Source organism: Felis catus, chromosome E1 (genome assembly GCF_018350175.1).
Source record: "Felis catus isolate Fca126 chromosome E1, F.catus_Fca126_mat1.0, whole genome shotgun sequence".
In the NCBI taxonomy this organism is placed as follows: Eukaryota; Metazoa; Chordata; class Mammalia; order Carnivora; family Felidae; genus Felis; species Felis catus.
Window position 1 is genome coordinate 1,384,990 of NC_058381.1, and position 13,663 is coordinate 1,398,652.

General features: G+C 55.5%; 2 protein-coding genes across 4 annotated transcripts; one reads left to right on the top strand and one right to left on the bottom strand.

Moving 5' to 3' along the window:
* Positions 1 to 367: 367 nt before the first annotated feature.
* On the top strand, positions 368 to 9,365 carry LOC109494148 (atherin). The gene is given in 4 exon segments (XM_023244500.2): positions 368 to 791; positions 794 to 1,315; positions 3,615 to 3,845; positions 6,227 to 9,365. Coding segments are annotated over 2 exon segments (654 nt in total). The 3' UTR covers positions 1,024 to 1,315; positions 3,615 to 3,845; positions 6,227 to 9,365.
* Positions 7,788 to 13,485, bottom strand: MIS12 (MIS12 kinetochore complex component). 3 transcript variants are annotated; one of them, XM_023244565.2, is made up of 2 exons: positions 13,355 to 13,485; positions 7,788 to 9,582 (listed from the first exon to the last, which is right to left on the bottom strand). In XM_023244565.2, exon 2 carries the CDS (start codon positions 9,540 to 9,542, stop codon positions 8,922 to 8,924), a length of 621 nt encoding a protein of 206 aa, XP_023100333.1. In that variant the 5' UTR covers positions 9,543 to 9,582; positions 13,355 to 13,485; the 3' UTR covers positions 7,788 to 8,921. The 3 variants fall into 3 exon arrangements, with proteins under 3 accessions (XP_023100333.1, XP_011287100.1, XP_006939787.1); XM_011288798.3 differs by lacking the exon at positions 13,355 to 13,485 and adding an exon at positions 13,037 to 13,198; XM_006939725.5 differs by lacking the exon at positions 13,355 to 13,485 and adding an exon at positions 12,916 to 13,052.
* Between the last annotated feature and the right edge of the window lie 178 nt (positions 13,486 to 13,663).

Consider the following 13,663-nt stretch of genomic DNA (forward strand, 5'->3'; position numbering starts at 1 on the left):
TCCTCCGAGAGCCCAGGACAGGCAGATACAGATGGCGCTGTAGGGAGAGGGCAAGAATGAAGGAAGGAGAAACACCATCCATCTCTGGGCTTTGGGATGACGCGAGGCTTTGTTTTGTGGCTGCACTTGGGCAAGGCGCTTCCCAACTTCCACGTTTTCTGCAGATGATGAATTCGTTTCCTCATGTACGGAAATTTAGGTTAAGAAAAACAAAAAACAGAAAGACTCTGAATAAATCATTTAAGACAACGCCCCTCCCCCCCGGGAAGCTCGGCGCGCGCAGCTGGGATCCAGGCGACCCCTGCTCACATCCCCGGAGGGGTAGTCCCCGCTCGCAGCTCTCCCCCCGCCACCGCCCCCGGTTGCCATGGGAACGCGCCGCGGACGCGGGGGGCGGGTCTCGGGCGCGGGGAGGAGCCGGGGAGGCGCGCAGCCCAGCGGCCCCGCCCCCTCCGCGGGCGGACACAGCGCGCGGCCGAGTCCGCGGCGACCCCCGCGCTCCGCGCCCACGGCGGCCGCGCTCCTCCGGCGCGAGCCCCGGGACCCCGCGCAGACCCGCCCGGACCCCGACGCCGACTCCGGGGGCCTGTTCGACGAGCCGCCCCCGGAAGAGCCCCCCGCGGCCCGCGCGCCCCGGTCGGCGTCGGCCGCGGGCAGGAGGGCTGGTCGGCGCGCCGGGAGGGAAGGCGCGGGGGGCCCGCGCGGGGCAGCCCCCCAGGGCCGAGACGCGCGCCCCCCCCCCCCCCCCGCCCCGGACGAGGGCTGCTGCCTGGACCATTGCCCGCACCTGTCGTCTACGCGGCCATCGCCTTCTCCATCACCTCCTGCTTCTTCAGCTAGGTGCACCTGCCGCGGTCCCGAGGGCCCGGGCGCGGGCGGGGAGACCACGGGCGCGGCCTTTCGTGTCCGGGACGCGCGCCGCACCCCCTCCTCTGGCTTCTCACGCTTATTACTTTGTCCCCTGCTCGCCGCCGCCTCGGTGTGACCGCGCGTCCGCGGGCGCGTCCAGAGCCGCTGCCCTGATGAAAGAAGGGTGTTTGCAGCTGAGATGGGGGGGGAGGGGACAGTCACACACACCCCCCCCCGGCGTTTAGAGTGTCGGGGTGCGGCCCGGGACCCTACCCTTCAGCGGGTGGGAGCGCGCGTGGGGAGCCCAGCCCAACCTTCGGTTCCTTAAAGGACCAGCCGGGCCCCGCGGGGAGGGAGGGTGGGCGCCCTGACCCGGCCGGGCCGAGCCCTGTGGTGCTGCATCGCCCGCCCCCCAGGAGCGCCAGCCGGGCCCCGGAGCTGGGGCTGGACCGGAGCGCAGGACACGGTGAGTGTGGCGGCTGTCGGGTGGCCCGCCGCCTGCTGACCCGGACTGTGCGTCTCTCCTGCCTGAGGCTTTGCTGCGGCCGCCGGCCGGGGCCGAGACCACGAGCAGGAGAGGCTGTCCTGGCAGGAGGCCACGCTGTCGCCCTGTCGTGGACGGCGTGGGCCCCGGGGCCTGCGCGGGATGAGCCTCCGGGGCCCTGGCCGGGGTGCGCGGGAGGGCTCTGTGGGGTTGGGGAGTGCGCGGCGGCTTCATCCCGACCCCGAGCTCCTCCGGGTCCCAAAGCGAAGGGCGTGGGGTGTCTGTCATTGGCAAGAATTCGTGGGCGAAAACGACCCGACTCCTAGCTGGTTTCCATCCCAGACCCAAAAGGCCTAACCCCAAAACCCACCTGGGCGGGTTATTCACGCATCTTCCGTGTCCTTTTATTCACGGACGTTCAATGGCATCACGTGGATGTGCCTGAGGCTCCTCTCACCTCCCGTGAAATAAATCCCTGTTTCAGCCTCCTGTGTATTCAGTTGTCCATTCATCTGCCACCGTGCCAGGCTGCCCCGGTTTCACCCAACACCCCTCCCAGCGCCCCGACCTCCCCTCCCAGACACCTGTCATCCCGCCAAGACGGGGCGTCTCCCTCCACTAAGTAGCCACACAGGCCTCTCTCTCTCCCTAGTAGCTTCCCACGACGTGTCCAGTTCTGTCCCCTAACGGGCCTGTGACAGTCCCCTTGTGGCTTTACTCCCTGCTTGCCTCCGTTACCAGATACTTCTGCCCCAGTCCCCTCCCCTCCCCGGTACTGAGCTCTAGACTTTGCCCCCCCTCCGATTCACCCAGGTTGTGTCTCCACGAGCCCTGTGCACTCTGACATCAGCACCTTGTCACTTCCCATTTCCGTGTGCCCATGACCCCAGATCGCCGCGGGCCTGCTGAAGTCGGACGCTCAACCGACTGAGCCCCCCAGGCGCCCCTCGGCCCATATTTTCTAACCGATATTAAAATTCCAGTACTCTCACACGGTCACGTGAACTGTCGGCGATCGCTTTGTGTCTGGCCCGGACACGTTGCCTCTTACACGGTTTAAATGCCCCACGATATTTGAATTACCGCTCCCCTGTTTTGAGCTCCCAATTGTCCCTCAGTTTCTGGGCTTCCAATATGAGGTTTCCTTGCCCAAAATATCCAGCCTCTCCCCTCAAGTACTAATGGACAGCCTTTAGGGTTCAACCGTAAAAACAAATGGACTCATTTTGGGGGGTCCTTTTAACGTGTTGCTCAAGAATCAAATCCTAGAGAGAGTCTCAGTGACTGGCTAGGGTCGCGTGCCCACCTTTGTCCGGAAGGCGAAAGAGATGACTCAGTACGCAGTCCCAGGAAAATAGCACGCTATAGGAAAGAAATCGTCTCCCGAAGGAAAATCCAAGTCGCCACAACCATGGGGGCTGGGCAGGCAAAACTAACAAGACGTCCAGTAAACAGACTCTCAGCAGATCATACACGATGGTGGGAGAGACGACTATTTAGGGCAGCTTGGTCCTGTTCTGTGTTGGGCTGTCAGGGGTGGGGAGATACACGGAGACAGCGGACAGTGGCTTCTGAACGTCGTGGGACACGAGGACGTTCACGTCGGGGGAGACAATCGGAACTTAGCCACGTGGGATAGCGGCAGCTCAAATTGGGAGACTACACGGATTAAGTTTTTACGCATCTCATTGTTTCCTGGGAGTCTAGCACGGGAGGCAGTGATTAGCAAAACAGGGACAAGTCTCACTGTCGTGGAGCTCGCCAAGTTCGTTAATAACCGAACTTACCGTGTGACAGGTTTCACGTCTTCTGTAGCTGGAATTCTCGCAGCCCCGTGAGGCGTTTCTTTTCATTTCTCCATTTTGCAAAATGAGGAAAGAGACATAGGTGAAGGGATTTGCCCCAGGTCACAAGACCGGTGACGGAACTAGATGAACCCAGGCGTTGTTTCTGGAGTGTAATTTTTACCAGCATAATTGAGATGTAATTCACCTACCACAGAACCCATTCATTTAAAGTGTACAACTGGGGGTGCCTGGGTGACTCAGTTGGTTAAGCGTCCGACTCTTGATCTCCGCAGCTCAGGTCTTGGTCTCAGGGTCCTGAGTTGAAGCCCCACGTTGGGTTCCACACTGGGCATGAAGACTACTTAAAAAAAAAGAAAAGTTATACAATGTACAGTTCAATGGCTTTTAGTATATTCGCGTATTTGTGCAGCCGTCATCCTAATCAATAGTAGGATATTTCATGACCCCTGCACCCCTCACCCATCTCCCTCCAGCCCCCCCTCCAGCCCTAGGCAACCACGAATGGACTTCCTGTCTCTGGGGATTCGACTGTCCTGCACATTTCGTACAAACGGAATCGGACAGCGCGCGGCCCTCGGTGACCAGCGTCTGTCACTCGGCATGTTTTCAAAGCCCACCCCTGATGCAGCGGGAATCCGCGCTTCCCTTCTATCGCTGAGCAAGAGCCCATTGTACGGACACCCCGCATTTTGTTTGTCCATTAGGTGGGTTCATTCGGGTGGTTTTCCACTTTTTGGCTACTGTGAATAAAGCTGCTGTGGACATTCAGGCGCAACTTTCTGTGTATGTGTGGACACATGTTTTCATCTTGCTCAGGTTGGGATTGCTGAGTCGTAGGGTAACTTCCTGTTTAACTGTGCGAGAAACTTCTAGACTGTTTCCCAAAGTGGCTGTACCATTTTACATTCTCGCCTGAACTGTGGGAGGGTTCCAATCTCTCCACTTCCTTGCCAAACTAAAGCTTTTTTTTTTTTAATTTTTTTTCAACGTTTATTTATTTTTGGGACAGAGAGAGACAGAGCATGAACGGGGGAGGGGCAGAGAGAGAGGGAGACACAGAATTGGAAACAGGCTCCAGGCTCCGAGCCATCAGCCCAGAGCCGACACGGGGCTCGAACTCACGGACTGCGAGATCGTGACCTGGCTGAAGTTGGACGCTTAACCGACTGCGCCACCCAGGCGCCCCTAAAGCTTTTTTTTTTAAGGTTTTATTTATTTTTGAGAGAGAGAGAGAGAGAGAGAGAGAGAGATGGCACAAATAGGGGAGGGGCAGAGAGAGAGAGGAAGAATCTCAAGCAGGCTCCGCACTGTCGTGCAGAGCCCAATGCCGGGCTCGAACTCATGAACCGTGAGATCATGACATGAGCCGAAATCAAGAGTCAGACACTTAACCGACCGAGCCCCCCAAGCGTCTGATAACCTTTTCCTTTTTTAAGACATAACCTTAGTGTGTATGAAGTGGAATCTCATCATGCTTTTGGTTTGCATTTCCCTGATGGCAATGATGTCGACGATCTTTTCCTGTGTTTACCAGTCTACCTTCTTTGAAGAAATATCTTTTCAGATCCTCTGCGCCTTTATAAAATTGGGCCTGTTGGGGCACCTGGGTGGCTCAGTCGGTTAAGCGTTGGACTTCAGCTCAGGTCACGATCTCGCGGTCCATGAGTTCGAGCCCCGCGTCGGGCTCTGGGCTGATGGCTCAGAGCCTGGAGCCTGCTTCCGATTCTGTGTCTCCCTCTCTCTCTGCCCCTCCCCCGTTCATGCTGTCTCTCCCTGTCTCAAAAATAAAATAAAACATTAAAAAAAATAAATAAAATAAAATAAAATTGGACCTGTTGAAAAAATGCAAAAAAAAAAAAAAAAAGCTGGGGGCCCTGGCTGGCTCAGCAGGTGAACCCTACAAGACCTTGATCTCGGGGTCGTATGTTTGCAAAATGTTTCTCCCGTGCTGTGGACTGCCTTTTAACTTTCGTGACAATGTCTTTGAAGTACAAAGGTTTTTTTAATCTTTGATTTTTATCTTTTATTTTTAAGTAATCTCTACACCCAACACGGAGCTCGAACTCATGACCCCGAGATCGAGAGTCGCTCACTCCCCCCACTGAGCCAGCCAGGTGCCCCATCAAAGGGTTTTTTTTTTTTTTGATCTTTAATCTTGATGATGTCATTGATCTTTTTCCCTTTGCTCCTTGTGTTTTGGTGTCCTAAGAAACGACTGCCTAATTCAAGCTCAGGAAGAGTTAAGCCTATGTTTTCTTCCAAGCATTTTTATAGTTCTGGCATTTATATTTAGATCTTTGATCCATTTTGGGTTCTCTTTTGTACATGGTGTGAGGTAGGGGTCCAACCTCAAACACCAATGGCCATTGATGTATGTGACGCAGCCTGAATACAAACCCCAAAGGAGGGGGTTTGGAAAGCTCCCACATGCCACCACACTGGCCCCAAACCCCACGGGGACAAAAACTCCTTCGTTTGGGACCTCGTCCTATGTATCTCTCCATCTGGCTGTTGATTCATACGTCCTTTGTAATAAACTTTTAGTCTAACGGTAAAAAGGTCTCCCAGGTTCCAAGAGCCACTGGAGCAAATTGAACCCGAGGAGGGGGTCATGGGAACCTGTGACCGATTGACAGGCAGTTGGTCAGAAGCAGAGGCTAACCACCTGGGCTTGTGGCTGGCGTCTGACGAGGGGGCAGCCTCGTTGGACTGGTGAATATGATGTTACCACGGCGTATATACGGTCAGAATTGAGTTGTAGGAGACCCAGGTGGTGTCCAAAAGTTACTTGATGGTATGGGGACCCCCCCCATCCCGTGCCGGCACACACGCACCGGAACCGAGCGTGGAACGTCTTACCTGGCCACCCCTCATGTAGGGTCAGTAGTCAGGAGGCACGCTGAGAACATCCCTCCGTCTTGCTCGTGTTCTCCCCACGACCCTTCTTGCGGCCACGTGTTCCGGGCCCCGGGGAGGTTAATACACATACCTTAGAAACGCCCACCCAGGTCAGGATCGGGGGAGGTCTGTTTCGGCCTCCCATGAATGGTAGGGATTAACGGTCTTTCCCCTTCCTGATGTACAGGTAGTGGCGCCACGTGATCTGATCAAAGGTTGGCTGTACATCAGGTGCACGTGAACCCTGTGACCTCACCACAAGGCCCTACTGCTCGTCCCTTGCTCTGTAAAAGTCTGCGGACTGAGGGCCAGATGTGGCCGAGAAGAGCCGGGCAGCTGGATGGTTGGCCGCCCGATCCCGCGTCAGTAAGTTACCCCGAAGGAAACTGTTACCTGTGTGGGGTCGCCTGCTGCTCTCTGGTCTCAGAGCCTTCTTGATCCGGGGGACACTCTACCACCCTTTCCCCACCTTGTAACAGGACCCATGTCTGCTCTTTACTTTCCATTAACACCGCGCCCAACTGTCTACCTACCAGCTGCCTGGTGCCGCGGCAGCAGGACGGGGGTACCCAGTGGGCACGGGCCTGACGCCGAGGGGGAACACGTGCTAGGAAAGCAGGGGAGAAGGCGTCCGAGGAAACCGAAGGTTGGGATTCGCGTAGAGGGGAGCAGGGAACGGGGGGAGACGGAGGCTGGCTGGGAGGGGCCGGGAAGCAGAGTGGGTAAGCGTGGGTTATTATCCTGATTTACTTCTGACCCTTTGGGGGAGGAATTGAATTCTTAGAGGATGATGGGGCCAGGTGGGTGACTGCACCTGCTGAGACGCTACCGTGGCAAACGGTATGAGTAGCGGCCAATTGCGAAGCACTCACTCCACGTAACACGAACTACTGAGTTCTAAATGCCGTGGACTCCGCCCTTCTGTCCAGGTCACGTCTATATTTTAACAGCATTCAGACAAACCCTCTTACTGCACATATGGGACCACCAGCTTTCAGGCACTGTCTCCTCAATAAACAGCCTCCCTCCTTCCAAGTATGAATATGCTGGTTTAATTAGGTGTGTTAGTTTCCCGTGGCTACCATAACGTGTAACAGACCCAGTGGCTTGAAACGACAGGGACGCACTCCCTTCCGGTTCTGGAGGCCAGAAATCCAAAACAAGGGGGTCACACTCCCTCTGGAGGCTCTAGCGGGGGGTCTGGTCCCTGCCTCTGCCAGCCGGCGGTGGCTGCCGGCATCCCGGGCTTGTGGTCACATCACTCCCACCTGCCTCTGCGGTCACACTGCCTCCTCGTCTCGTCTCAAATCTCCCCGGGCCATTCTCTAATAAACACACTGGTCGTTGGATTTGGGGCCCCGTGCAGATATTTCAGGACACTCCCTTCATCTCCAGATCCTTGATTATTCCTGCTAAAGACCCTTTTTCCGAATAAGGCACGGTCACAGGTCCCAGGAATCAGGACACGGACATGCCTCTGGGGGGAATCACCATCTAACCCTCTGTACTAGGAGATTTTAAATAAACTACAAGCATGAAGCACCGGGCTGGCTCAGTCAGTGGAGCACACGACTCTTGACCTTGGGGTCAGGAGTTCAAGCCCCACGCTGGACACAGAGGTTACTTAGAAAAGAATAGTAATAATAAGCTACAAATGCAAAAATAGAAAATTTTCATTTGGGTAGAAGGTCATACTGAAAAAGGAAATATATCATGATATTCTAGACAGCAAAAAATCAAAAACCAAAGCCTTTAAAATATATGCATTTAATGTACAGGACTAGAAAAGACTCTTTGATAATACACATATTCCAGGTAAACACAGGCATCTTTAATCTATGAATATTTAATCGCAAATATTAATGCCCTGAGTTCCTCTTCCATATAAAGGAGAAACTCCAAACCCTGTTCTTTAGGAAGACGTGGCAGGCAAGCAGCACTATTTATCCTCTTTCTCTGGGGACAGGACGTTGTACATGGGTTACAGAAGAAAAGTATTAGACTCCACTAAATTTAAGCACAAGACACAGCTAAAATTTCCCACTGTGGGAACTAAATATTTGATGCTTAGGAGTGTGAATAAATAAGATAATTAAATATTAGGCACAGCGCGGATTCCAAAACTAACTGAAGTATGAGAAAAAATTATACAAATACCTAGGGGTCATTTCATATAAACCTTGCTACTGGCTGCATTCCAGGCTTCCCTTTCTATTCCGGAGAGATCGGCCAGTTCTTTGTCCACGCACGGTCTTCCACGGCTGGGCTCCCAGACAGCAAACTGTTTCCCGTCACTGAAAGCCTGATCACGAAAGGATTTATTTTAGGAACGAAAACAACTTCTTTCCTCTTTACTAAAGATCACGGGTGTGTTTTCTGCTTGCTTCTGTCCCTTGGCTAACTTCCCCACGTAAGACACGGGGGTGGACACGGGCAGGCAGTCTGTGCTGGCTCTCTCCAGGGGCAGTGGCTGGGTAATAAGGAAGCCACCCACTTAACCCTTTTCTCACTTGATCGCATCCAAAGAGTGAGTCAAAAGGATCAAGGTTACACAGGACTCATGACCAAGGCGGAACGTTTACAAACATCCCTGACGGGCCAAGCCGGCTCTGCCTCCTCAGTCGTGCCCCTCGGTGAGTTGTTACTGAACCAGGGACCCTTCCCACCTACTAGAGTCTCTGAGGGACGGACAGATGCTCCAGAGATCAGCCCAGGCGGGTGTGGGGACACCTCAGGAGAGCAGGCCAAAAAAGAGGGGGCTGCGGAGTACAAGAGAGCGCGAACAAAGCGAAGCCGAGAAACGTACGGTTCACGAGAGTAAGACTCATCCTTGACATAAATCCTCTGTGACTCTACTGACGGGTCCTGTTACTGCCTAGAAGTTAAGATACTTTCAGTCTTTTGCCTTCCCTTTCCACACTGTCCCTAATATTCTGTAGCTTCCTGGAGTTCTGGACCAGGAACGCCAGGCTCTCCCTAAAATCACTAGTCCCCTGATCTCTGCCAGCATTCTCGAGCTCGTCAAACAAAGCCAGTGTCCGTCTGAGTTTGGCCTGAACAATTTTCTGTTCCTCCAGTTCTGCGAGCAGGGCCTGCTGGGCGCGTGCTTCAGTCTTGTATCTCTCCTGCAACTCTTCAATTTCTCTCTGGAGAAGCTGGAATTCTTTCTCACCACAAGGATGCGTCTCCTGGGCTTTATCCTCCGGAAGCAAGACGTTTGGCGGGATACGCAAAACCAACTGTAAAAACAGCTGCTCCATTTTGCCAAAGAGGCTGTCAAATCGTCCTTTCATGAAGCCGAGAAACTTCTCCGTGCATTTACGAATCTGGACGGGACTGATCTCGCAGCCCGGGATGCCGTCCAGCTTCTTCAGGATGACCTGCTCCACGGCCTGCGTCACCTCGAACAGGTAGTCCTGAAACGCGATGTAGACCCTAAGCATGCACGTCTGCGGCGTAAACCCAAAGAACTGGGCCTCGTAGGCCATCGGGTCCACAGACATCTCGGCTACTTCTGCTGTGTTAATTTCCACGGCGAGAAACCTGCAAATGTCAACAGGAGAAAATCCACTTGGATAAGCAATCGTCTGATGAAAGGAGCATCAGATGAAAGATGAAAGAGTGTGTGACAGACAGCGGTGAGCAAGCAAGCAAAAGGAAGAAGCCGACGCAACCTAAGGAGTCTGTGCGCCCTGACGCGGCCTGCTCATCCTCGACAGGATACAAACCCGGCCTCCCGGAGGCTCTCCCCCCCCCCCCACCCCGCCCGCCTCATTATCCAGGGCTCTGGGCTGGGGCTCAGTCTCCTGAACTGTTACCATCCTGGGCGACATTCACATTTGGACGGATGACCTAAGCCTCCGTTTCTTGGGTTTTGATGGTTTTCGTCCCTTTTCTCACCTGGCCGCTGCTACTGGTAACCCCTCCCCGGCTGCTCCCACATACTGACCATGACCTCATGTGCCATTCTCAAATTACACCACAGCCTTCAAGGCCCTCAGTGCCGAGATCCGCTCCCTTGCTCGGTCCACCCACTGCACTTAGGCTCTGCCACCCAGCCCTCCAACCACACCCCTGCCGATGTCCTCAACCTCCCCCCGCCCCGCACCCGCCGTCCTACGAACCCAGCCATCTGAAAGCCCCAGCTGCCGCTGACTGAGCCTCCTGTCAGCTTTATAACCATGACCTGATTTTTCAAGGGTCTGGGGTCATTCCTTTCGAGTGTAAACATCTAGGAAAAGAGCACTCAGACCCCCTCCCCCCGCCCCAGCACTGCGGGGATTTAACCAAGGCACCCTTTTCCGAGCTGTACAATACGCTTATTCTAGAAACGGGAGCGGCCTCATCATTCCTTCAGATAAAGGCAGTCAGTTCAAACAAATGGCCAGCTCAACTACCAGGTGAACGTGGGAGAACCTTCATGAAAGAATTTGAAGCAAATGGTGCAGGCCACAGGCTCCTGGGTGGCTCAGTCGCTTAAGCACCCGACTTCGGATGAGGTCATGATCTCACGGCCTGTGGCTTCCAGCCCCGCATCGGGCTAGGTGCCGACGGCTCAGAGCCTGGAGCCTGCTTGGGATTCTGTGTCTCCCTCTCTCTCTGCCCCTCCCCAACTAGCACTCTGTCTGTCTCTGTCTCTCAAAAAATAAAATTAAAATGTTAAAAACATTTTTTTAAATAAATAAATTTAAAAAATGGTGCAGGCCAATTTTTTTACAGGAAGAGAAGACATCGTTAATCTCGAGAATTCGTGTTATATGACGGCTAAATCGTGTTCAACTGGTGGGCCGCCTAAAGTGGGCAGAATTTCTGGGGCGCCTGGGTGGCTCAGGCGGTTAAGCGTCCCACTCGGCTCAGGTCATGATCTCACGGTTCGTGAGTTCGAGCCCCACGTCGAGTTCTGTGCTGACAGCTCAGAGCCTGGAGCCCGCTTCGGATTCTGTGTCTCCCTCTCTCTCTCTGCCCCTCCCCTGCTCGCAATCAATCTCTCTCTCTCTCTCTCTCTCTCTCTCTCTCTCTCTCTCTCTCTCAAAAACAAATAAAACATTAAAAAATTTAAAAAAATAAAAATAAAGTGGGCAGAATTTCTTTCCGCCTTTGTAACCCCACCCACAGACGACACGACGCACGGTGACCTGGACATGCGCACCCACGTCTGTAGAGAGGGCTGTGGCTTGGCAGGATTTCCATTTCCTCGAGCTCCCCAACACCTTCCTTCAGATCAAGTTCAAGCTCTTTGGACACAGCTTGCAACGGCCTTCATCCCGTGACCTCCGCCAACAGCTGTCTTCCCGGTTAAGGACCTCGGGCGTGCCTACGGAGTATTTCCTATTTCAAGGCACTTTTTGGTCCTTACTGGATTCTCCCGTCTTTCAGCTCCCAGAGGAACCTACTCTAGTGTTTTAACGTAGGTCTTTTTCAGTCCCTCTGTCATTGATGTGCTAGGTGTCAGATATTCCTGACACGTGGTTTTGTATCCACACGCACGCTACGTTTTCACGTCTGCAGCCACGCCACGTCATCACACTCGGCGTCCCGACTTAGTTTTCCACCGACTCTATCACACGCGTAAACCACACTGGACGTGCCCACTCCGCTCTCAGCACCTTGCTTCCAGAACTAACCGTGTAAGGAACACCCGCCTATCATGTTTCCCCGGGGACCTGCAGGCTACTTCCACAGGCAAGTAGTTGCTGGGCCACGCAGCTTATTCATGCTGATGCCACTAAATACCGCCAAAATGTTCTCCAGAACTCCGGGGGAGGGGCAGAGGTGGCAGCTCAGGCTGACTGACACACCCCCCCCTCGCAGTCCCAGAACATTTCTCATGTCTTCACCAACACCTGACACTATCCAACATCCTAATTTCTGCCAATCTGGTAGGTGTAACATTGTTTATTTCTTGTTACTTTTTGAGAGGGAGGGGGAGGGAGCAGAGAGGGGGAGAGAGAATCCCAAGCAGGCGCCACACTCAGCACAGAGTCCTACACGGGGCTCGATCTCACCAACCCTGGGATCATGACCCAACTGAAATCAAGAGTCCGACGTTTACCAGACGCCCCAGGCGCCCAAATGTTTTAGAGTGTGGCTTTCTGAAAACCAGAAGTATGTACCCGACACACAGCCTGGGCGCTGAGGGCTGAAACTACCTACACTCTCCCCACCCCCACCTTACTGTTTACATTAGCGTGACTTTACTATCCTGGGAGACCAGGATATTTTCACTGTTCAAACGGCTTGACTGTGCAGTATGAACCCCCCCAAAAGATGGATCAACTCTTCAACGGGAAACCTCAATCATCTGCACCATGAGGTCTCCGAAACCCTCGCCTCTGCTGTTTCCACCAATGCTAGGCGGTTAGGGCAGGATCCTTACCCAATCCCATCAAGCCCCCAGGCGGAAAGATCCACCTTAACCCAACCCTGCGGTTCTCAATACTTTCCCAATTTGCCAGTCATCCCTTTGAGAGACCGACTGCCGAAGCTCCGAGGAGGGGTTCCCACCCCCACCCCACCCCCACCAGGGCAAGCAATACATTCAGCACGGTTTTACCAAAGGGTCGTGAGGGTGGTACTTGGGGAGCAGACTAACTTTTTTAAGCTAATTTATTTATTCTTTAGTCCTCTCTGCACCGGCGTGGGGCTCTAACTCCCCTCCCGGAAAGGAAGAGTCGCAAGCTCTCCGGACCCAGCCAGCCAGGCGCCCCCAGGCGAGACTATTTTAATGCGGATTTCTCTGATCGCTGGTAAAGTTGGGCAACGCGGCGTGTGCAGATCTGCTCCGGGGGGTTCTCCCCGTGCGGTACCCCCTCCTACCCCGTGACAGCCCACCCTCCCCAGCCTTGCGCTCGGGCCCTTCGTCATCCGCCACCACACCTGCCGCTCACTCCCCGTTCCGGAAGCCGTCACTGCTTCCCGACCGCCACCCCAACACGCCGTGACGCTCCTCGCTTTGCCGGCCAGGACCCGACCACTCTCTTCCACCAAACCCAGCTACCTTCCTTCCCCGAGGTGTTTTCGTCCCCTCAGGGAAGGGCGCCGTGGCCCAGCACCCGCTCCGAGCCGCCGCCAGGGCTGGGATTCTCTCCGGGCCGCCCGCCTCGCCTCCGCCGCTCGGGGACCGCCGCGCAGCCCCGACCCCGCCGGGCGGGGACCACTTCCGGCGCGCAGCCCCCTCCCGCCGGGCCCCGCGGCATGCCGGGATCTCGGGGCAGGCGGCGCGCGGCCCGGCGGGCGGGCGCCCGGCGGTGGTGCCGAGCGCGGCCCCGTCCCTGCCCGCTGGTCCCCGGAGGAGACGCAGCCCCGCGGCCCTTACCCGAGCGAGCGGGAGGGTGGCGAAACCGACCACGCGCCGGCTCCCCGCCACCGCCTGCTGCCGCGGAGAGACGGCGCCGCGGGCTCCCCGGCAACGGGCGGATTCCGGCCTCCGCGAACGAGGGCCCAGGCGGGACGCCGTCGGGCGCCTGATTGGCCGGCAGCGCGGGGCCGCGCCTCGCTCAGACCCGGGAAGGGGCCGGGCGGGAAAGCCAGCTGTGGCCGGCGCGGATTGGTGGAAGGAACCGGGACTGACACGCCTCTCCTCGACGTTGGTGGGCTGGTGGGTGGGGCAGCTGGGCGGGGCCCC